This window comes from Scyliorhinus torazame, chromosome 8, assembly GCF_047496885.1.
Source record: "Scyliorhinus torazame isolate Kashiwa2021f chromosome 8, sScyTor2.1, whole genome shotgun sequence".
Classification (NCBI taxonomy): domain Eukaryota; kingdom Metazoa; phylum Chordata; class Chondrichthyes; order Carcharhiniformes; family Scyliorhinidae; genus Scyliorhinus; species Scyliorhinus torazame.
The window spans coordinates 142,267,979-142,293,443 of record NC_092714.1 but is presented as its reverse complement, the minus strand read 5'-3'; the positions used below and the strand labels follow the sequence as shown (position 1 = coordinate 142,293,443).

The following is a 25,465-nucleotide window of genomic DNA, read 5'->3' as shown; positions in this document are numbered from 1 at the left end:
CCTCTCGCTCGGGGACTTTGTTCCCTTTTCGGAAGATCACGCCCCTAATCTCTGACCTGTTCTTGTAGTCATTATATTTATATGGCCAGTTTCGTTCAGTTTCTGGTCAATGGTAACTCCCAGGATATTGATAATGAGGGATTCAATGATGGTGATGCCAGAATGGCTAGATTCTCTCTTGTTGGAAATGATCTTTGCCTGGCACTTGTGTGGCGCGAATGTTACTTGCCACTTGTCAGTCCAAGCCTGGGTATTGTCCAGGTCTTTCTGCATTTGCCTGGATAAAGATTGGAGGCGGGGTGTCATATACAGGGCAGGAAGATGCAGGTTGGAGATCCGGTCACCTTCCTGACATCTCCCAGTTAAATCCAGGACAGGAAGGACTGAGGACAGCCTTCCTACCTGGAGGCCACTTGACGTTCTTCAGCGCAGTGAACAGGAGCTTCCCTCCCTGCTTGGGCAGTCTGCGCCCAATAAGGAGACTGACATGACCTGCTGGCAGCAAGGGACAAACACATGGGAAGGCACCTGTCTGCCCTTTAAACCGATGCCCCTGTCCTCTCCCCACTTTGCTGGGGGCTCCCCGGCTGTCCGCTTCAATTCCACCTCGCCTACCTTCCTCCAGGGCTGCAATGATGATCCTGCTCCTGAGCTCTACTGCAGTGCCAGGAGTGGACATGCTTCCAGTGGCACTTCCACTACTGGAGAACGGTCAGCCTCTGATTGGCTGGCAATTCTTAGAGGGGGGAATATCTGCCCTGAAGACACCGAGGACTCCGTCACCAACCAGGTAAATGCCTGATTGCCATCAAATTGGATCAGGACACTCTGAATAGCTGCGGCTGGGTTGCTACCAGCTCTTCAGTAGGGGATTGGCCCACTTCCATAATCATTCAATTCCACCCAAAAGTCATTATTGTCGTTCAAACCAGTAAACTGCCTCACATTGCATCCATAAATAACTCTTCTCCATCCACTGCATTTAAAATTTTTGAAAGACAAATATTTATTCACAAGGCTGGACAATGATTGAAGTTCAATGGATGTTCAACTCCACCAACGCAGATGGTTTCTGTCCAAGTTTCATACCAATATGCTCATGGATCATGTTATCCTATGCCAGGCAAATCAGTGGTCAGACTTAAATTACTTTTCCCAACTACACACCATTTTAGATAAAAGGAATTGTTCATCACTCAAATTGTAACATAGGCTTTGCATAACCAAATGTGACAACTGCACATCTATGTATTTACATTGTGTATTTTATGTTTGCCCTATTACGTATTTTCTTTTCATGTATGGAATGATCTGTCTGAGCTGCACGCAGAACAATACTTTTCACTGTACCTCAGTACACATGACAATAAACAAATCCAATCCAAATGACAACTTCTAAAACTGTAAATGTACACGGCTGAGGAATGAAGAGGCTGAGGAATGTTTGGAAATGGAGGAATGAGGTGACCCTGGCACTCCACTGCCTATCTGGACACCCTGTCTACATCCCATCCCATGGCCCTGCTCTAACAGGGCCCCCATATCCATCTTTCACACTTCAGCCCTTTTCACGCAATACATTCAGCCCTGTCAATCTCACAGTACTCACACTGATAGTACTCTGCAGAATCCCAGCTACCTCAAGAGGTGACATGTGATGTGTTGTGCTTCAGAAAATTATATCAATTTAATAGAGCTTCATATTCAAGGCAAGCAAAAAATGCCAGACGTCAGGCATTAAGGTTCAAAAGCTCGTCTTATCTTTCTAGCAGCAGCCCATACCAGCAGCCTCATTTCAAGACTATTTCCCTGTTCTTCTGGTGAATCCAAATATAAGAGTAAGTTACCAGTGAAATACTGAATGGATATGGAAGTTTACTTTTTAGAGATCAATTTACTGGTTCAGTTACAAATTGTTAAAAACAAACTAATCCATAAAGAAAAAGCATCTTTTTAAGGTCACAGAGAATTACTGTGGACTGTAGGAAGGCTCAGAGATAGGAGGCAAATTACCTGAAAGCCAGTATAACACAGGGCACTTCACACGCTCTGCTTTTGGTGGCAGATATATTCCAAACCGCATCTTGCATTTTAACTCTGAGCTGTCATTCAAAACAAAAATTAAATACTTGTTAAATTTAGTGACAGAACCTGTCAATGTGAACAATATATAAATGGTGAATCTACCATTCCTGGGCAAGGTTTCTGATCTTCATCACACTGTTTTGGTAAGCACTGAACTTAAGAAAGTGTTCCACCACAAAGGAAAAATAAAGCAAATACCTAGACTGTTCTCACCTACCTTGAATGAGTAGTGGTCAGAGATGAGCAACAAATTTCCAATCAGCCACTCAAGGATATGCTCCACAAAAAAACAGGAATGACTGGATGAAGTCCAGGATGCTGTGGAGATCCAGTGGGCCATGAATTGATGTATGTATGGTGTGAAGAGGCATTTAAGATTTTTTTTAAATGTTTCAAAATCAGCAATAATTCTATGTATATTATACACACACTTGGGTCACCTGGTCTCTCAGTTCAGAGTAGTAAATTCACATGCACCACAACCCATTTAAAAACAGCTCATTACACAGAAGGCTCCACTGCGTTTTATCCGAAAAGCTGCAATTCTTATGCTGCTCAGAGTTCAAAACAAAAAGTGGTGATATCTACAGGATTCCCAAAGGTATTGGAGAAACTTAAGGGACTAAAATTGGACAAATTCCCAGCATGTGAATGCCTAAATCCTAAGATTCTAAAAAAGAGACGGCCACAGAGATAGGGGGTTCACTGGTTGTGATTTTCTAAAATTCCCTAGATTCCGGAACAGTTCCAGTCGATTGAAAGTTAGCAAATGCTAATCCGCTATTCAAGAAAGGAGGGAGAGAAAAAGGCCAGTTAGCCTGACATCAGCCGTCAGGAAAGTACTAGAATCTATTATTCAGGAAGTCTCAATGATAGAGCGAGCAGATAAAGTCAAAGGAAATCCTGTTTAACAAATATATTAGGTTTTTTTTGAGGCTGTCACTAGGAGTTTCGATAAAAAGGGAATCAGTAGATGTAGAATACCTGGATTTCCAAAATGCATTTGATAAGGTTAATAGACAAAATAAGGGCTCAGGGAGTTGGTGGTAATATAGTAGCATGGGTAGAAGACTGGCTGATGGGCAGGAAGCTGGAGTAGGTGAATAGGGCATTTTCAAGTTGGCTGACTATGATTAAGCTGTGTTACAAAACAGGTGATAACAGCTCGCTTAAGATTCCACCAAAATTTCTTTCCTATTGACTTCATTGAGAAAGATGGGATAAGGTTTAAAATGGGCTGCAGATTTGCTGCTGCCTGTTTTGTGCTACCAACCCCATCCATCTCCCTCCCCTCCCCACCCCATAGTCCAGCCCAGGCGTCTCCCTCCCCTCCCCATAGTCCAGCCCAGACGTCTCCCTCCCCTCCCCATAGTCCAGCCCAGACGAATTCCGACCCCATTTCTCCTTTGAAGCACCTTGTTGTTTCGGTGTTGTTCATTTCGATTGGCTTAGACTGACAGGTTGCTTTGTGTCTTTGCATTGTCCTGGAAGTGAAAATAAGTTGTGTGTGGAGGAAGCATCCCAAGTAACTGATAGATTGGGAATGGCTGATGATCGAATAGGATTACAAGAAATGCAGAGCTCTGTTACTTTTTTTGTTTCAGTAGAACGGCACTGGATTTGGGATTGTATTTCAGTGGGAAGCTTGTTACTAAGATGGTCATTCTCATTCAGCCGAGAGCTACAAGCTCAGTGTTGTTGATTCTGGCCCAACAGTGTTGAAATCAGCATCTGTTTTAAAATTTAAGTAAAGACTAACGGGTGTGACTCATTCAGCCCCTCAGCTTAGCTTTTTTCAAATCTGTATCTTAACTCAATTTACTTGGCTTTGTTCCATAAACTTTAATACCCTTGCCTTAAAAAAACAAACTATAAAACCATAAGACATGGGAGCAGAATTAGGCCACTCGGCCCCTTGAGTCTGCTGCGCCATTCAATCATGACTGATATTTTTCTCATCCCCATTCTCCTGCCTTCTCCCATCTCTAATTTGCAATTTTCAATGGGTTCCCGGCCTCACCAGCATTTTGAGGAGAGGGAGTTGCAGATTCCATTTACCCTTGTGTGAAGAAGTGTCTCCTGACATCTCCTTGAAGAGCCCAAGTCAAGTTTTCAAGGTTGAACCGCTTGCTCGAAAATCTAGACTACCCTCTAGAGGAAATAATTTCTCTCTTATTTACCCTATAAAATTGATTAATCTTTCTAATCACCTCAATTAGATCAGCCCTTAATCTACTGTACTCAAGAGAATACAAGCCATGTCTATCCAACTAATACCTCATAAATTAACTCTTTAGACCCTGGTGTCATTTTGCTGAACCTGTGCACCCTCCAAGGCTAATTCTTTCCTGAGGTGTGGGGCCCACGTGTGAACATAATACCCTAAATGCTTAACCAAAGCTTTATATAACAGTAGCAAAACCTCCAGCCTTTTGTATTCTAACCCTCCTGTGAGATAAGGCAAAGATTCCATTGACCCTTTAAATTATTTTTGTACATGCCCACTAGTTATTACTGATTTCTGTGCATGGACTCCTACAAAATGTAAAACTTGTAAATGTTGATGTTCAGACATGGTATGCTCGTCCATGGAACTCAAAGGTTGCATGTAGATACACCAAGAAATTACAAAGGCAAATACACGTTGACCTCTAATGCAAAGGGATTGGAATACAGAGATAAATAATTGTGCAGGACCTTGATGAGACCACACCTGGAATAGTGTGCAATTTTGGTTTCCATATTTAAAGGAGGATACACTTGTATTGGAGGCAGTACAGTGAAGGTTCATTAGATTGGTCCCTGGGATGAGGGTAGTCCTGTGATATGAGGCTGAGTAAATTGGACCTACATTCTCTGGATCTGAGAAGAACAAGACTTCATTGAAACCTACGAGATTGTGAAGGGACTGGACAGGCTGGACGCAGGGGTTGTTTCTGCTGGCTGGGGAAACTTCAAACAAGAGCAAAGTCTCAGGCTAAGGGAATGATCATTTAGGACTGAGACAAGGACAAATTTTTCATTCAAAGGGTTGTGAACCTTTGGAATTCTCTACTGCAGAGTGTTGTGGAAGTGCCGTTATTGAATAAATGTAATGTTGAGATAGACGGATATTTGGTCTTTCAGGAAATAAAGAGATATGGGGAGTGGGTGTGAAAGTGAAATTGAAATCCAAGATCAACCATGATCATACTGAATGGTGGAGCAGGTTCGACAGGCTGTATGGTCTACATCTGATCCTTGTTTTCTTGTGTCCAATATGCCACATAGAGGGCTGAGATTTTAGCCGCAAAACAGTCTAGCTACAGCGAAATCTAATGATTTACAGACCAGTCAAAGTTTGCTGAAATTCTGTTAAATATTCCTTACATAGTATGCTGAAATTGCTCCATTGTAACTGCCAAGTTCATTTTGAGCCCAGGAGTCATTCTGAAGGTTATTTATACTGCAATATCAGGCTCCATTAGGAGTGTGCTGGAGACTGCAATAGTGGTCAGAGAGAAGACAGTCAATCAGATTTGTAGTCAAATTAAAATGATCTCTCCACTGCATTTGTGTCATGTCCATCGATCACTTAACTTGTAAACAAATGACGAAGACATTGTCCTATAGCTGACTATGAAAGATTAAAGTTGAGACAGTGTTTTTAAGCAATTATTAAAATAACATGTAATATATCAACCACATTTGGTGCTAAGTATGTTGTAGTCTGTGGACTGGGAAACAGAGCCATGCAAGAGAAATACAATTTTAATTTTGTAGAATACATCAGGTCCAAGAAAAATAACTCATTCAGAGTACTGTCAAAGTCCAATGTTTAAATCGGGGTCCATTCAGATGATTGGGAGCTCAGGACAGGAACAATGCAAGCTTTATAGCTCGCTTGTGGGAAGGAATAGAGAAGTGGAAAAAGGAGGAAATATTCTAATATCTGAAGCCAAGATATTGTTTTGCTGGTTCTAAAATATTGTAAGTTTAGAGCAGCAGAAGAACAAGTTCCAGCATTTGCCCCTCCAGGCTGGATGGTTGATTAGAACTAAGGCTATGATTCAATTTGTTTCACTGCATTGAACTAATTTAGTATGTCAAATTTCTACAGGCAAGGGTTGCCTAAACATTTGGTCTGCAAATGGATCAGAAAGGCATATACTGTCTAGACATCCTCAATGTTGTCGAATCGCATATGTAAAACAAAAGCCCCAATTTAATAATTAAAATGGTTTAACCCGATTTTCAGTAACCCAATTAGACTTAGAAATATTTGTCCTCCATGCACTGGAGATCTGAAGCATCCATTCTGAAAATGTCTCAGTGTTGCTACATTTATCAAAGGAAACATGATCCTCGATTATACCCAGTATTCTGGGTAGTGTCAGGCGAGGCACCCCTTAATCACAACAGTGATTACACTTCAAAAAATTATTTAATTGTCTGCAAATATTTTGGGACATCCTGTGGCTGTGACAGGTCCTACAGAAATGCACGTTCTTTCTTTCTCCATATACAGTCTCACAGCCACATTTTGGTCAAGGACTTTATCTGATATCAGTGATGTACCAATAACCTAATATCACAGCCAGGGTAAACTAAAACAGACAGAAGTTTCTTGTGACCTCCATTTATTATTGTTGTCTCCAGAGGAAAGATGATGGCAAGGAAGAAATCACCTCAAGGAGTTTCTCCTGCCACCATATACATCTCTGCCCTGATTTACACTGCCCAGGCAATGTTCAGTATGAATTGAATAGAAATGCTGTCTGTGAATTTAGGGAGAGCATGTGTTTCAGCTCCTTAGTATTTCAGACAACTCCGCCATGGCTACCCAAAGCACAAGTGGACCTTGCCTTGTAACCCCATTGTTTTCTTGTGGAATTTGGTCATCAATGAGCCCATTTTTAGGCATTTTATTGACCCACAGTGATCATATGGCCTTTAACAAGATTACCAGGGACCATCAGATGCAAATACTGCACTTTCCATTCCAATACTCACTCCTCAATTCAATCTCGGGCCCTGTATTACTTCTCATCCGATCCAGTCTCAGGCCATGCCCTGCTGGTCTGACCAGAAGATGGCGAGATATAGGGGCCGGGATTCTCCGAGCCCGTGCTGGAGAATCGCGGGGGCGGGGGCGCATGAATTCTGCCATGCCGCTCCGCCACCGATTCTCTGGTGACCGGAGATTCGGCGCCAGTGCGGTTGCCGCGGTGCCGGTCAGGGGGCCATTGAAGCGGCGATTCTGCACGCTCGACGGGCCAAGTACCCGCCGAGTTCCGCTGGCGTTGTTTGCATATGGTCCTACCCAGCAGGACCTCGCCGTTCTGGCTGCGGGGGCCGTCCTGGTGTGGGGCTGGGGGAGCAGACTCCGGGAGGGGGCCTCCACGGTCGCCAAGCCCGTGATCGGCAGGCGCGCTAATTCCGTGGGGGGCTACGTTCCTCCGCGCCGGGCCCCTGTAGGGCTCCACCATGTTGCCCACGGGCCGGCACGGAGACGGCGTAGCGCGTATGCGCGAACCCGCACCGGCCGTGGCGCGCATGCACAGACCCGCACCGGCCGTGGTTTGGCGCCAGAGCAGCGCACAGCACTCCGGCACCGTTCTAGCCCCCGAGGAAGGGGAGAATGGCCCACTGACGCCGGCGTCGCTCGCACCGGTTTTGACGCCAGCATCAACACTTGGCCAGGATTTCGGAGAATCCCGGCCCTGGTTTTCTAAATTTTGCTTGTTGGTAACACCAACGGAGATCAACTATATTTCTGAAAGGTCAAACTGGGCTGAAAGAATTAAGAAATTGGGCTCCTGCCATTATACCAAGCTATAATCATGGTGAGGTGATCAAGAGGGTCACATCCACAGCTGCAGTGACAAGAGGAGGAGGATTTTCTTTTGCAGTGGCTCAGGGTTCAGCCATACTAGATTTCAAGTATACAAAGAATCAAACCTAGCACACGTGGAGTTAGACGCACACATATTAACCGGGACACAAAGACCTTGAACTGATCTGATTACCTAATCTGGCTCCCACTGGTCAGGACACACTATCTCCTAGGGGAATTGAAGTGCAATAGAATTACTCCTTTTAAATGGGCAATTCTGAATAAGCAATTGAGAGGCGACAACAAGAAGTTTCCGGCGCAAGTTACCCATCCTCTAGAGAATGGAAATAGGGATAGAAAAATCAAATGAGGGAAAATAATCTTGCAATGTCTACCTGGGGGGAGACATGCGAGACAGCCACTGCATGCTGCAAGAAGAAATGAGTTTTAATACCCTACTATTTTTCTCTACTCTTCTCTTTCCCTAAATGGATTGTTGTTGGGGGTTTCAATACGATCACCTCTTAATCTTCTAAAGTCTAATGGATACAGGCCCAACCTGTCCAACCTTTCCTTGTAAGAAAAACCCCCACATCCTATGTATCAGTCGAGTGAACCTTCTCGGAATTGCTTCTAACATTTTTATATCCTTTCTGAAATAAGGCCAGAAATGTATACAGTACTCTAAGATGTGGTCTCACCAACACCCTGTACAACTGTAGCAAAACATCCCTACTTTTACATTCTATTGCCCTTGCAATAAACACCAACATTTAATTTACCTTCCTAATCACTTGCTGTAACTGCAGAATAACATTGTGTGATTCATGATCTGCATGTTCTCCCCGTGTCTGCGTGGGTTTCCTCCGGGTGCTCCGGGTTTGCTCCCACAGTCCAAAGATGTGCTTAGGTGGATTGGCCATGCTAAATTGCCCTTAGTGTCCAAAATTGCCCTTAGTGTTGGGTGGGGTTACTGGGTTATGGGGATAGGGTGGAGGTGTGGGCTTGGGTAGGGTGCTCTGTCCAAGAGCCGGTGCAGACCCGATGGGCCGAATGGCCTCCTTCTGCACTGTAAATTCTATGAACCAGGATACCCAGATCCCTCTGTACCTCAGAGTTCTGCAATCTCTTTTTTTTAAATAAATATTTTTATTCGCCACATTTTCATAATTTTCACCACACAAAAGAGAAACAGAAACAAAACAACCCCAACAATATAAACAAGAAAACAGCCCCCCCCCTAAACCCACATCTTCCCTCAACAGTCAACAGCAACCAACTCCCGAAAGTGCATAATAAACAAACCCCAAGGATTGTAGAACCCCTCCTTTGCCCCCCCTCAGCTCAAACTTCTCCTTCGCCAGGGTCAAAAACTCCAACATGTCCCTCCACCATGCCGAGGGACAGGGTGGAGAGACTGATCTCCACTCCAACAGGACCCACCCACGAGTGATCAGCAAGGTGAAGGCTAAGACATCTGCTCCGGCACCCGCCTGCAACTTGGGCCGGTCTGACACCCTGAAAATGGCTTCTAGGGGACCAGGCTTCACATCCATGAGCAAGACCCCTGGGATTGTGCTAAATACCACCCTCCAAAACATTTCCAGCTTCAGGCAGGACCAAAACATACAAATGTGGTTTGCATGGACCCTCCCACATCGCTCACAAGCAACCTCTGTGACCTCAAACAGCTGGCTCATCCTCGGGTTTGTGAGGTGCGCCCTATGCACGAATTTCAACTGCATCAGCCCCAGCCTCGCGCACGCGATTGAGGCATTTACCCTCGCAGCACCTTACACCACAATCCCTTTTCCATCGCCCAGCCCCAGCTCCTCCTCCCACTTCGACTTAATCCATAGGCAACATGTCCTCCTCCAGGATCCTCCCATAGATCACCAAAACAACCCCCCTCTCCAGCCTTCCCGCTGACAACACTGCTCCAGCAATGAGGAGGCTGGCACTATCAGGAAGGTCGAGAACACCTTCCTTGTGAAATCCCGAGCCTGCAGGTACCTAAATTTTTCCCTCCACTGCGCCAATCCATACTTCTCTCTCAACTCCTCCAGACTCGCGAATCGTCCCCCAAGAAACAAGTCCTTCATTTCCTTGATTTCCCCTCTCATCCCATCTTCGAAACCTCGCATCCATCCTCCCCAGCTCGAACCCATGATTCCGCCTAATCGGCATTCCCCCTGACCCGGCCCCAGCTTAAAATGTTGCATAAACTGCCCCCCCGTCGCCCTCTCTGCAAGACTACCCTCCTAATCCTGGCCACCTCCCCCCACCCCTCCCCCAGATAAACAAGATCAATTTGTCCACCTCCCCGAAGACAAATTTTGGTAAAAAGACTGTCAGGCACTGAATAAGAACAGAAATCACGTTGACACATTCATTTTAACTGCCTGCACCCGACCCATCGACAGAGGGAGATTGTCCTACTGTGACAAATCGTCTTTCACCTTTCCCATCACACTATTAAAATTATATCTATGGAGCCAACCCCAATCCCGAGCCTCCTGCACCCCCAAGTACCTAAAGTGGGTTGCCGCCAAACAGATGGTAGCCCCGCCACCCCTGCCCCAAATCCCGGCTGGGGAACCATGAGATACTCACTGTTGCCGAAGTTCCATTTATACCCAGAGAACGTCCAGAATCTTTGAAGCACCTCCGTTATACTCCCCACCAACACACTCGATTCCAAGATGTACAGCAACAGATCATCAGCGTATATACTCCACCCTCCTTCCCTCACTATGCCCTTCCACAGCCCGAGTTCCTGTGCGCGATGGCCAAGGGCCCTATAACCAATGCAAACAACAGGGGGGGCACAGGGCATCCCTGCCTCGTACCTGTGCGCAAAGTACTCCAAATTCATACGATTACTGCGAACACTCGCCATGGGCTCCTTGTACAACAGCCATACCCAAACCACGAACCTCGGCCCAATTCCACATTTCTCAAATACCACCATCCAGTACCCCCACTCTACCCAATCAAACACCTTCTCTGCATCCAGTGCCACCACCACCTCCATCTCCTTTTCCTCTGCCGGAGACAGGATCACATTCAGCAACTTCATGTTTGAGAACAGCTGCCTTCCCTTCACGAACCCCGTCTGGTCCGCCCCAATCACCATCGGAAGACATCCCTCCAGCCTTCCCGCCAGAACCTTTGCCAATATCTTGGCATCTACATTTAGTAGGGACACGCCACTGGGTCCTTATCCTTCTTTAGCAGCAGCGAAATCGAAGCCTACTTCATCGCCTCTGGCAAGACACCCCTGCCTATGGCATCCTCGAACATTCCCACCATCAGTGGCGCCAACTTATCCTTAAATTTCTTATAGAATTCAACTGGGATCAGGTCCTGCCACCTTCCCTGCCTACATTCGCCGATCGCCTCCTTCGCCTCCTGCTCCCCAACTGGCCGTCTAAGCCTGCTCTATCCTCTTCATCCAACCTCGAATACTCCAACCCATCCAGGAACACCCTCATCCCTCGCTCCTCCCCCGGTGGCTCCGATCTATATAGCTCCTTATAAAACTTTTCAAATACTTTATTGATCTGCTCTGGGGCCACCGCCAACTTCCCATCTTATCCCGCACCTGAACTATCTCTCTAGCCGCCACCTCCCTCCGGAGCTGGCCGGCCAATGCCTTCTCCCCGTGCTCATAGACCATCCCTCTCACCGTTCTCAACTGGTGCACCGTTCTCCCGGTGGACAACTGGTATAGAGTTCTGCAATCTCTCTCCATTTAAATAATATGCTGCTTTTCTATTCTTCCTCTCAAAGTGGACACGTTCAAATTTTCCACATATTATATTCCATCTGCCAATTTATTACCCATTCACTTAACCTATCTAGATCACTTTACAGACTCTTTACGTCCTCTTCGCAACTTACTTTCCTACCTAACATTGTATCATCTGCAAATTTAACAACCACACATTAGTACCCCGGCACTGATTCCTGTGACAATCCACTCGTCATACCTTGCCAACCTGTAAAACACCCATTTATTTCTCCTCTCTGCTTCCTATTAGCTAACCAATCCTCCATCCATGTTAATATGTTACCCTCTACACCAGGAGCTCTTATTTTGCATAGTAACCTTTGATGTTGCACCTTGTCAAATGCCTTCTGGAAATCTAAGTCCAGCACATCCACAGATTCTCCTTTATCCACATTTTTAAAATACTTCTCAAAGAACTCCAATAAATTAGTCAGACATGATTTCCCCTTCACAAAACATGTTGACTCTGCTCGATTGAGATTTTCCAAGTGCCCTGATATAACCTCATTAATAACAGATTCCAACAATTTCCCGAGCACAAGTGTTAAGCTCACTGGCCTGGAGTTTTCTGCTTTTTGCCTCCTTCCTTTCCAATAGAGGCATTAAGCTAATAATTGAGAATGTTTAAAATCTATTTCAGCATTCTGAGATATGAAGCAAAATTGGGCAACTTCCATATTTCAATTTAGTATCTGCCAAATACATAAATGATTAGGACTTGTGAAATTGGAAGTATAGTTTCAAAATTCCCAAATGACACCAAATTAGGAAGTATAGTTAATACTAGAACAAATACAAGACAGACTATATTAATAAACTTGTAGAATGGGCATGTAAATGACAAATGAATTTGTAGTTGAATGAATTTCAATACAGATAAATGTGAGGCGGTGCATTTGAGTAGGAAGAATAGAGAGGAATTAGTCTTGAAAAGGAAGAGTTCATTTGGGTAGAGGGGCTACAGGATCCAGGAGTGCACAGGAGTACACAAATCACAAAGTAGCAACACACGTTACCCAGGTAATAACAAATGCAAATAAAAAAACTGGGGCCCATTTCCAGAGAATAAAATTGAAAAGCATAGAAGTGATGTTCAACTTGTATTGACCACTTGGGGCACGATTCAATGGAAACATTTCTAAGTTCATTTGTGGCGGGTTTTTCCAGAGAATTTCCCGCTGGCTGTGCCAGCAAGTTCTCCACCGCTATCCAATAACACTTGGTCACTTCTCACCGGTTTCACCCACCGGTTAAGTGGGTCGGTGCAGACTCGATGGGCCGAATGGCCTCCTTCTGCACTGTATATGTTCGATAACCCAATTCAACCCTCCTTTCACCGGCATGGCCCCCTCGGGGCCAAGGTGCCAGCATTCCAGGGGGGAGGGACAGGAGCCACCCTGCACAGTCCCTGACCACCCAGGGGCCTCTAGTGGCCCAGGTGACCCCCCCCCTTCCCAGGGTTCACTTGGTCCAAATTCTTGTGGACCAGTACTGATTGGCGCCTTGCTGCAGCCTCGCTGGGGAGGCCAGTGAATCGAGGGAGGCCGGTGTATCCTGGGTAGGTCGGCCTTAAGTAGGTTTAAGACCTATTTTATCAAGCATCCTTTTGTCCTGCCATTTTTGGGCAGAGTTCCGATTCAGACGCGTCACAGGACTTGGGTGAATCCCGCGATGTGTGAAGCCTGCCAAGAGACCCGTGGGTGGCCTCTCCCGGGATTCCCTGGCCGTGTTGTACTCTTGCTCGAGCGCAACACGGCCAGAGAATAGCTCTCTTGGTTGGATCACACTTTGAGTGTACTATGCACAGTTCTGGTATCCACATTTCAAGAAGGATATAGAGGCACTGATAAACTAACAGGAAAGACTGAATAGGCTGAGGCTCTTTTCCTTAGAACAGGGAAGTCGGAGTGATGAGCTAACATGGATCTTTAAAGTATGAAGGGGTTTTGACAGTGCAAATGTAGAGAAACTGTTTGTGTGTGTGTGTGTATGTAGGGAATCCAAAACTAAGACAGTCACTAATAAGTCCAATAAAATTCTGAAAAAACCTCAGTAAAATGCGGAACACTCAAGCGCATGGAGTAGTTAAGGAAATATCATAGGTACATTTAAATGGAAGTGTACGATTGAGAAATGAATAGGATTTGATGATAGGTTTAGATGAAATAAGGAGAGAGAAGGCTCAACTAGCTAGATCAGCTTAAAAGCCTATTTCTGAGCAGTAAAGTCTGTGGGCGCGCTACTCTGGAAACATTTCTGTGTGGTAGCGAGTGGGAACTGCCGCAAGCTTCCTGGCGCTCGCCCTGGTGAGGCCAGCAACGCAATACAATGTTAATTGGTCCACTTAGCGAGTCGCCACGCGCTTCAGGCTGCAAATGAAAGCTCGCCAGCCAATCTGCCGGGACCGCACTCGACAGGCCCCCATCAGCAATTGAAACATGCACAAGCCCCTCCCCCCCCATGCCCCCACACACTCGGCCGTGGACATGTGCCTGGGTCTGGGGGCCATTCCCTGGGTGATCGAAGGTTGGCCGCTGCGTCTGTGGTGGTGCGTGCCGCAGTGTTCAAGCAGTGTCCATGCATCAAGGTGTGATTTGGATGCAAGGCAATGACCCCACAAGCTACATGGCCCACCCACCCACGGGGAACCTCTTGGAATGTGTGAAGTGCGCACTTAACAATGATTGGCAATTCAAGATTAGCAATAGCCTTCAACTGCAAGGCTGGAGGCCTGGTCAGTCAGTGGGAGTTATGGTGATCGTTGGGCAGACAGGCAAGGACGAAGGATGCTCCAGAATGGGAACAAGTGGTCCAGGGGTTGGCATGGAGGACCTGCGCACGGTCGACCTCCCGCCCCATCTGCACCCCACTCCCAACTGGGGCTGCAACCCCCCCCAGTTACCTACACCCCACCCCGAGCACAGGGGCAGCATTCCTAGTGCCCCCGGGCTCACTGCCTGTGGGGGAAGATGGCTATTCACCTCCTCGGGTCCCATGGCAACAGCCCATCTGCCAGGTTCACGTTTTCCAAAAGGAATACTAATCGGTGCCAGCATGACCACTTACTGGGGAGGCCATGGGATTGCGGGAGGCCGTTGGATATGGGGCAGCTCCCGTTAATTGTATGGAAATAGGACTTAAGTGGTGATAGTTGGGGGCAGCATGGCAGCCCACTGGTTAGCACTGCTGCCTGTGGCGCTGAGGACCTGGGATCGAACCCCGGTCCTGGGTCACTGTCCATGTGGAGTTTGCACATTCTCCCCATGTCTGCGTGGGTTTCACCCCCACAATCCAAAGGTGTGCAGGTTAGGTGGATTGGCCACGCTAAATTGCCCCGATTGGAAAACAAATAATTGGATACTCTAAATCTATTTTTTAAAAAGTAGTGGTGATTGATTTCTCGCCACTCTACGGCGTGATCCCGATTTCACCCACGGAAGCAGGCCGGTTGCATCGCAAACGGTTTGGCTGCCTAGAATGGTTCTCGTTTCTGGCCTCTCCCACTATTCGCCAGCCTCGGTGTACTCTCGCTCAATTGAAACGAGGCCAGAGAATGGCGCCCTATGTAATTCTATTTTTCGGTTTATAATATTACCACTCTTTACCTTAACCAGCATCGAAATGTTTGCTACCTTATATAACAGAACGGAATCCCAGAAATAAAAGACTAAAAAGAAAGCTTGTTGCTGTAGCTGATTATATTCACTCACCTTTCATGTTCATACACCTTCTGATATCCATTAAAGCACTTGGCACTTGAAACTTGAGTCAGAGCCATTTTTGTCACTAATAAAACAAAATTTTTTTGAAAGGAAGTCAGCCAAACTTTTGAGCAAATATAAATGCAGCTTACACAATGGCAACTTGTTTAGACTCAACAGGCAGCACTTTCAGCTCTGGATAAGGTGGGCTTTGAGTTTATAATCTAGGGTAACACTTGGGAGCAGTATTGAGGGAGGTGCTGAGTGGACGTGATAAGAGCAATAGCTGATGGTAATATTCAACCATAAAGGACAGAAGCTTTTCACAACCTCAAGAAGCCCCAAAACGCTTCATAGCCAGTAAAATGCAAGACAACTCGAGAGTGGTCCTAAAGGAAGAGTGCTAAATTGGGGGAAGGCCAACTATACCAAAATTCGGTAGGAGCTGGGGAATGTGGATTGGGAGCAGCTGTTTGAAGCTAAATCCACATTTGATATGTGGGAGGCTTTTAAAGAGAGGTTGATTAGAGTGCAGGACAGACATGTCCCAGTGAAAATGAGGGATAGAAATGGCAAGATTAGGGAACCATGGATGACAGGTGATATTGTGAGACTAGCTAAAAGGAAAAAGGAAGCATACACAAGGTCTAGGCGACTGAAGACAGACGAAGCTTGTTCTATTACCACTCCCTGTGGCCTTACACCTCCAACCTCTTTGCCATTTCATCTCTCTTAAGTGTTCCACCTACTCGCAGACCTTTTTGTTATTTTTCCACAACACCGTCCCTCCCAGCTTCACTTTCTTAAAACCTCTTTAATTTTTTTAAACTTCTGATGAAAGGTAATTGCTGGACACAAAAAAGTAGACAAGGATCAAGTGTTGAGGGGTTTATTAAAGATAGTAAAACAGCCGGGAGACTTTCCCAAGGCAGCGGGAGGTGTAGACTGTTAACGGATGGAAGGAGGGTTCACGTGATGGGCCAGGCTGTGTTCACGACCCTCTGTAGTTTCTTACGGTATTCAGCTGTGCAGTTGCCATACCAGACTGTGATGCAGCCAGTTAGGATGCTTTCTATGGTGCATCTGTAAAAATTGGTAAGAGTCAGTGTGGATGTGCCGAATTTCCTTAGTTTCCTGAGGAAGTGTAGGCGCTGTTGCGCTTCCTTGGTCATAGCATCGACTTGGGTGGACCAGGACAGATTGTTGATGTGCACACCTTGTTCGTGATCTGACACACTACCGTCGTATCATCAGCAAATATGTAGATGGAATGGGAGCCAAAGTTTGCCACACAGTCATACGTGTATAGGGAGTATAGTAGAGGGCTAAGTACGCAGCCTCGAGGGGCCCCGGTATTGAGGACTATCGTGGAGGAGGTGTTGTTTTTTGTTCTTACTAATTGTGGTCTTATGGGTCAGAAAATCGAGGATCCAGTTGCAGAGGGAGGAGCCAAATCGTAGGTTTAGGAGTTTTGATACGAGCTTGGCTGGGATTATGGTGTTGAAGGCAGAGCTGTAACCAATGAATAGGAGTCTGACTTCGGAGCTCTGGTTGTCAAGATGCTCCAGGGATGAGTGTAGAGCAAGGGAGATGCCGTCTACTGTGGACCGGTTGTGGCGGTACGCGAATTGCAGTGGATCAAGACATTCTGGGAGCACGGAGTTGATGTGTATCATGACCAACCTCTCGAAGCACTTCATAATAGATGTCAAGACCACCAGACGGAAGTCGTTGAGGCATGTTATCTGGTTCTTTTTTAACACCGGCATAATGGTGGTCTTCATGAAGCAGGTGGGAACCTCGGAACGGAGTAGGGAGAGATATTGGGGTTGTAGTGGGACAAGCCAAGGGAAGCAAAAGACAAAGGGGATGGTTCAGGATGGAGGGGAAAGTTCAGTCTATTTTGGTTAGGTGGGTTGATCAAAATTTAAAGAATGATTTGTGCCACTGATGTACAGTAGAAACTATCACCACCATCTCGCCCATTAAGAATGAATTGCTGCACCTTAAATCTACACATATCAATCTTGTCACATTGCTACTTGGGTGATTTTTCAAACAGAACAAGGAGGGCAAGTTTACCAACTTTGGCTGAATATATTTCTGGAACTGTCACATGATCTAACACCAACCATCCACCTCTGCTACTGGTCACCTGACACGTACATGACACGACCATGCCAGGTCAACTGGAAAGCAAATACTCTATTACTCGAGTAAGAGCGAAGGATCATCCAAATCACATATTATTGCCTGCCACCATCAGTATTTTTATAACTCATAAATTAAAGTGTTAAGAAAATGAACATGTAGCAATTTATGATAATACCCCAATAGTGTCTCATAAGGGCGACCATGAAAACATTGATTGTGGTAAAAACACATCTTGTTCACTAATGTCTTCAGCGAAGGAAATCTGCTGTCCTTACCCAATCTGGCCTCCATGCAACTCCAGGCCCACAGCATGTGGTTGATTCTAAAATTCCCACTGAAACGGATGGCCTAGCAAGCCACTCTATGAAACCATTACAGAAAGGTAAAAATAAAATGAAACTAGATGGCCGTCAGGCAATTGAAATGACAACGTCATCTGCATGGTGGCACAGTGGTTAGCACTGCAGCCTCATTGCGCCAGAGCCCAAGTTTAATTCCGGCCTTAGGTGACGTCTGTGGGGAGTTTGCACACACTCCCAGTGTCTGTGTGGGTTTCCTCCAGGTGCTCAAGTTTCCTCCTACAATCCAAAGGCATGCAGGTTAGGTGGATTGGCCACAGGGATTGGGGGGGGGGGGGGGGGGGGGGAAGAGAGAAAAGAGAGTCACCCAAGTCTGGAACTGAACGCGGGTTCCTGGTGCTGTGAGGCAGCAGTGCTAACCACTGTGTCAACATCGGGGGGATTGTGCAAAAGCTGGGAGAGCTGGCCTGAGATTAGTTAAGCAACAGCCTGACATAGTCATACTCTCAGAATCATACCTGACAGACAATTTGGCAGACATCACCAACACCACCTCTGGGAATGTCTGTCCCACCGACAGGACAACCCCAGCAGAGGTGGCACAGTGGTATACAGCAGCGAGGGAGTAGCCTGGGGGTTCTCAACATTAACTCAGGACCCCATGGCATCAATTCAAACATGGGCAAGGAAACCTCCTGCTGATTACCACCTACTGTACCCCCTCAGCTGGTGAATCAGTACTCCTCCATGTTAAACACCACTTGGGAGGAAGCAATGAGGGTGGAAAGGGCGCATAATGTATTCTTCAATGTCCATCACCAAGATTGGCTGGGGAGCACCATTACAGACCAAGCTGGCCAGGTCCTAAAGGACATAGCGGCTAGGCTGGACAGCTGCAGGTGGTGACGGAAGCAAGAGGGAAAAACATACTTAACTTTCTCCTCAGCCCGTGTGCTACAGAGGCATCGCTTCATGACAGTGTTGGCAGGAGTGACCAAGTACAGTCCTTGGGGAGACAAAGTCCCGTCATCACATTGAGGATACCCTCCATCGTGTTGTATGGCACTACCACCATGCTAAATTGGATAGACTTCGAACAGATCTAGCCACTCAAGACTGGCATCTATGAGGCGGTGAGCCATCGGCAGCAGCAGAATTGTACTCAACCACAATCTGTAACCTCATGGTCTGGCATTTCTCCCACTCTACCACGAAGCCAGGGGATCAACCCTGGTTCAATGGAGAGTGCAGGAGGGCATGTCAGCAGCAAAACTGCATAAACAGCAAGTAATTGGCAGAGCTAAGGGATCCCACTACCAACAGATCATATTTAAGCTCTGCATTTCTGCCACATCTAGCCATGAATGGTGGTGGACAATTAAAAAACGCACTGGAGGAGGTTCCACAAATATCCCCATCCTCAATGATGGAGGAGCCCAGCACACCAGTTAAGGCTGAAGCATTTGCAACAATCTTCAGCTAGAAATGCTTAGTTAATGATCCAACTTGTGTCTCCTCCAGAGGCCCCCAGTATCACAGAGGTCAGTCTTCAGCCAATTCCATTCACACCATGTGATATCAAGACTTCACTTCATGTGATATCAAGAAATGGCAGAAGGCACTGGATACTGCAAATGCTATGGGCCTCAACAATATTCCAGCAATAGTACTGAAGACTTGTGCTTCAGAACTTGCTGAGTCCCTAGCCAAGCCATTCCAGTAAAGCTACAATACTGGAATCTACCCAGAAATGTGGATAATTGCCCAGGTATGTCCTGCACACAGGAAACAGGACAAATCCAACCAAGCCAATTACACCCCCATCCCCCCCCCCTCCCAGCACTCTCGATCAAGTGATGGAAGATCAACAACGCTATAAAGCTGCACTTACTCAGCAATAACCTACTCACAAACACGCAGTTTGGGTTCCGCCACGACCATTCAGCTCCTGACCTCAATACAACCTTGGTTCAACATGGACAAAAGAGCTGAATGCCAGAGGTGAGGTATGGGTGACTGCCCTGGACACCAGGTTGCATTTGACCGAATAGGACATCAAGGAGCCTTAGCAAAACAGGAATTAATGGGAATTAGGGGGAAAGCCCTCTACTGGTTAGTCATGCCTGGCACAAAGGAAGATGGTTGCAATGATTGGAGATCAATCATCTTAGTTCCAGGTCTTCACTGCAGGAATTCCCCAGGCCCAACCATCTTCAGCTGCTTCATCACCGACCTTCCTTCCATTAGGTCAGAAGTGGGAATGTTCACAGATGACTACACAATGTTCAGTACAAATTGCGACTCTCTCAGATACTGAAGCATTTTATGTCCAAATGTAGCAAGACCTGGACAATATCCATCCTTGGGCTGACAAGTGACAAGTAACAATCGTGCTACAGAAGTGCTAGGTCAACAAGAGAGGATCTAACAATCACCCCATGACATTCAATGGCATTCCCATAGATTAATCCCCTATCAACATTCTAGGGCTTAGATTGAACAGAATCAAATTGGTCTAGCCATATAAGTACTGTGGCTACAAGAGCAGGTCAAAGGCTGGGAATGCTGCAGCAAATAACTCACCTCCTGACTCCCCAAAGCTCGTCCACCATCCACCAGGCACAGATCAGAGTGTGATGGAATACTCTCCACTAGCCTGGATAAGTGTAGTTCCAACAACACCCCAGAAGCTCGACACCATCCAGGACCAAGCAGCCCGGCTGCCACAAACATTCAAACCCTCACCACCGATGAATAATGGCAGCCGTATGTAACATCTACAAGATGCACTGCAGGAACTCACCAAGGTTCCTTAGACAACACTTTCCAAACCCACGGCCACTACCTTCTAGAAGGACAAGAGCAACAGATAGGTGGGAACCCCACCACCTGGAAGTTGCCTTCCAAGCTGCGCACCATCTTGACTTGGAAATATATCGCCGTTCCTTCACAGTCATTGGGTCAGAATCCTGGAACTCCCCTCTAACAGCACTGTGAGTATACCTACACCTCAGGGTTTGCAGCAGTTCAAGAAGGCAACTGGGGATGGGCAAGAAATGTTGGTCTAGTCAGTGACGCCCACATCTTGTGGATTAATTTTTTTAAAAGATCGATGTTCTGGAGTTCTGCCCCATCCAGTCACGAATAGTGGTGGACAATTAAACAACTTACTGGAGGGAGGAGGCTCCACAAATACCCCATCCTGAATGATGATGGAGACCAGCACAGCCATGAAAAAGTTAAGGCTGAAGCATTTGCAACAATCGTCAGCCATAACTGTTGAGCAGATGATCCATTTCAGCCTCCTTCTTAGATCTCCAGCATCATAGATGCCAGTCTTCAACCAATTTGATTCATTCCATGTGATATTAAAAAGGGCTCAAATGCTGGACACTGTCAAGGGCCCTGACAATATTCCAGCAAAAGTACTGAAGACTTGTACTTCAGAACTCGCCATGCCCCTAGTCAAACTTTTCCAGTACAGCTACAACACTGCATCTACCCGGCAAGTTGGAAAATTGCCCAGGTTATGGGCTGTCCACGAAAAGCAGGACAAATCCAACCAGGCCAATTATTGCCCCATCACTCTACTCTCAATCATTAGTAAAGTGATGCCGACAGTGCTACCAGTAATTGGAGCTTACTCAGCAATAACCTGCTCTTTGACACTCAGTTTGGGTTCCGCCAAGGCCACTCAGTTCCTGACCTCATTACTGCCTTGGTCCAAACACAGACAAAAGAGCTGAACTCCAAAGATGAGGAGAGAGTGACTGCCCATGACATCAAGGCTGCATTTGACCAGAGTATGGCATCACGGGTACCTAGCAAAACTGGAACCAATAGGAATCAGGGGGAAAGCTTTACGCTGGTTGGAGTCATACCTCGCACAAAGGAAGATGATTGTGGTTGTTGGAGGTCAATCATGCGATTCCCAGGAGATCGGGCACGAGTTCCTCAGCTGCAGCTCCCAGAACACTCAACACCACCCAGAACAAAGCAGCCCACTTGACTGACATCCCATCAACCACCTTAAACATTTACTCCTTCCATATTTAAGGGCAGCGTGTTGCAGTGGTTAGCACAGCTGCTTCACAGCTCCAGGGTCCCAGGTTCGATTCCTGGCTTGAGTCACTGTCTGTGCGGAGTCTACACGTTCTCCCAGTGTCTGCGTGGGCTTCCTCCGGGTGCTCAGTTTTCCTCCCACAATCCAAAGATGTGCAGGTTAGGTGGATTGGCCATGATAAATTGCCCTTAGTGTCCAAAAAAAAGGTTAGGTGGGGTTACTGGGATAAGGTGAAGGTGTGGGCTTAAGTAGGGTGCTCTTTCCAAGGGCCAGTGCAGACTTGATGGGCCGAATGGCCTCCTTCTGTACTGTAAATTCTATGATGATGATTTCAGACTTACAGTGGCAGTAATGTGTACAATCTATAAGACGCAATGCAGCAACCCATCAAGGCTCCTTTGCAGAACCTTCCAAACCTGCAACCTCTACCATCAAGAAGGCACAAGGGTAGCAGGTGCATGGCAACAGTACCAACCACAAGTTTCTCTCCAAACAACACACCATCACAACATGGAACTATATCACTGTTACTTCATCTTCACTAGGTCAAAATCCTGGATCTCCCTTGCTAACAGCACTTGTGTTCCTGCATCATCTCAATTGCAGTGATTCAAGAGGGCAGCACACCATCATCACCTTCTCAAAGGCAATTAGGGATAGGAAATAAATAGTGGCTGAGCAAACAACACCCACATCCTGTGAAAGAGTACATTTTTAACACGTTCTCCTGGGCTGTTTGCAGAAGATTGTTGTTTAATTCCACAAGGATTGGTAACACTACCTGGGTCAGGAAGTTATGGGTTTAGGTCCCACTCAAAAAACATTAGAATCAAACACACCAGATTCAGCAGTACTGAGGAAGCGCAATCTTTTGGATGTGATATTAAACCAAGGACGTCTTCTCTTTCAATTGGACATAAAAGATCTAAAGCAGATTCCCTACTTCCTCAATTAGCAACACCGAAACAGATGATCATTATCACATTGCTGTTCGTAGCAATTTAGCAATCCACCTAACCTGCACATCTTGAAGGGAGAAATCTTTTGTTAGGACCAAGCTGAAAACCTTCTGCTCATCTTAGAGTCCTGTAAGCAACTCCTTTGACCAGAGCTGGCCCCTCCGAATAGTTACTCGCTGCACTCAAACCACACAGCATTCTTTTGCCTCTTGTTACAAGATGTGTGTTGAATTATTGAGCCAGGCTCAAATTGTTACGATACATTAGCTCTCTATCTACAAACAGGTAAAATAGCTTTTAATATCCATTAGCAAAACACTTTCCCTGGAAAAATTACTCATTACCTCACTTAATCATGGCTCTAGCAGATATTCTGTCTGTAAGCATTTTAACCCAGGTTTTAATAACATTCCTGCAAAAATACAAACTATAAACCACGGCACTTTCTGATATTCAGCACAAATGCAAGTCACGCTATCTAATCCAAATCCCTGGATCGGTGGCTAAGTGTGAGGCCCTCACCCTCAGAAACTTTTCCTCAGTATTAGAGGCACCAAGTAACTTATCCAGGTTCAGAGCGGGGACACCACTCATACCCTCCCCCCTCCCCAAGGTGGTATGTCTCTCTCTCTCCTCCCTATTTCGTCCCCGGAATATATCTGTGTCTCTTCCCTTCCCCTGCTCGGCCCCCGAAGCCGAAAGCGACTGGAAGCTGGGCCGAGAACCCCGTGTTCTACTGATGGCGCCTACCGGTTATCAGGCTGACGGCTCGGGCTCGAGCAGCTGCGGCCTTTGTCCCCAGAAAACAGAACATAAAATGTGTGCGCAAGCGCCGGGGGAAGCGGGCGAAGGCGGACCGTGTCCGGGGGAGGGCAGTGACTCCCACTGGGCAGGGCTTTAAACTATTGTATATTCGTGTTTTCAATGTGTACACTGATGCTAACGTAAAACGTTTTAAAATCATCATTTCTAAAGTAGCATTGCTTACCTCCCTGATGAACGTTTTAAGAATGAACATCTGCTGCCTTGCGTTTTACAGGCACGATTAGTTTAAACTGCAGCAAGACAATTGGATGGGACCAAGGATCAACGCACAGGAGGATCAATAAACCGATATGACATTTTCACATGTCCCAAACTCAACAGTATTGACCGAGCTCATTGAAAATACACCAACCATGGGAACGATCACGACTCCGTCGCCTAGCTTCAAGCCCTTTGAGAACCCCAATATAAATTATTTCAACACATTAAAAACATTGGTGTAAATATTGTGCTAACTTCTAGTATTTCTACAGCATTAAACCAAACCTATCAGGAACTCAGGATCATTTAACCGTTGATAACCTGTGTATCTTTGGAAAGGTCCTTGTTAAGGCTACATGTCCATTTCAGGTCTGTAAGATTTCTTAAAAAGTGGAATGTAATTAAAGAAGTCTTTTTACGTATCCATGGCTAAAAAATCTCTAGGGCAGGTCGCTCAAGTGTTCCAATTGGCCAGAATCAAAGAAAAGGGAGAAAAAGACAACTTTCCACATAAAACTTTACATTCACAAAATTTAAATGAAGACCACATCAGCTGTGGTATAGGAAACAGAGTGCAGTAGTGAATGAATGTTTTCTGTGGAGAGAAATATGTAGTGGGGCTTATTCTTGTTATATATAAATGACCTGGGCTTGGGGGCAATTAAGTTGAATTTTTAAATTTAGTCAGGGAATGTGAACATCAATAACAGGACCAACATTTATTGTCCATATTAATTGTCCTTAACGTGCTGGTGAACCATCTTCTTGAACCGCTGCAGTCCATCTGGTGCTCATGACAAAAGCAAAATACTGCAGATGCTTCAAATTTTAAATAAAAATAGAAAATGCTGTAAAAACTCAGCAAGTCTTGCAGCATCTGTTGAGAAATAAGCACAGTCAAGGTTTTGAGTCTATATGACTCTGCGTCAGAGCTGAAGAGAGATAGAAATGTGATGAATTTTATACTGTTGGAGGAGGACAGAGAGCTGGTGGTGATGCCATGGACACAAGACAAAGCAAAAAATGTTAAAGGTGCTCTGTGAACGCAAAACATAAGAACAAGTTTCAAATGGTCCTATGATGGGAGGGGTTAGAGAAAAAAATAAGATTAAAAACAGATTGAAATGGAGGAAAGAGTTCATGGTCTGGAGTTGTTGACCTGAATATTAAGTCCAGAAGATCGAAAAGGGCCTAATCGGAAGATGAGATAATGTTCCTTCAGTTTGCGCTGGGCTTCATTGGAATATTACAGCAAGCCAAGGACGGAAATGTGGGCATGAGAGCAAGATGGTGAGTTGAAATGGCAAGCAACAAGAAGGTTGGGGTCATGCTTGCTGACTGACCGAGTATGCCCAATGTAGAGGAGACCACATTGTGAGTAGCATATTATGCTTTGTCATAGCGGTTTAGTATAACTGAATGACTTGTTAGGCCATTTCAGATGCATTCGAAGTTCAAATACATTTCTGTGGGCCAGGGGTCGTATATAAGCCAGACCAGATAAGAACAGCAAAATTTCCTCCCCTAAAGGACATTAGTGAATCAATTGAGTTCTTATAAAAATCCAGTA

At 45.9% G+C, this 25,465-nt stretch overlaps 1 protein-coding gene across 4 annotated transcripts in view; it reads right to left on the bottom strand.

The window, feature by feature from the left end:
* esd (esterase D/formylglutathione hydrolase) overlaps nt 1-23,879 on the bottom strand; it is a 65,031-nt gene extending 41,152 nt beyond the window's left edge. Inside the window, exons 1-3 of one of the 4 annotated variants that reach the window (XM_072514282.1) lie at nt 23,858-23,879; nt 15,404-15,479; nt 2,014-2,102 (exon numbers count right to left, since the gene is read on the bottom strand). In XM_072514282.1, coding sequence (XP_072370383.1) covers nt 2,014-2,102; nt 15,404-15,471 — 157 coding nt within the window. In that variant the 5' untranslated portion in view covers nt 15,472-15,479; nt 23,858-23,879. Of the gene's footprint in view, nt 1-2,013; nt 2,103-15,403; nt 15,480-17,823; nt 17,855-21,728; nt 21,787-23,619; nt 23,743-23,857 lie in introns of those variants that run through there. The other 3 variants (XM_072514279.1, XM_072514280.1, XM_072514281.1) reach the window with 3 other exon arrangements.
* Nucleotides 23,880-25,465: the final 1,586 nt, after the last annotated feature.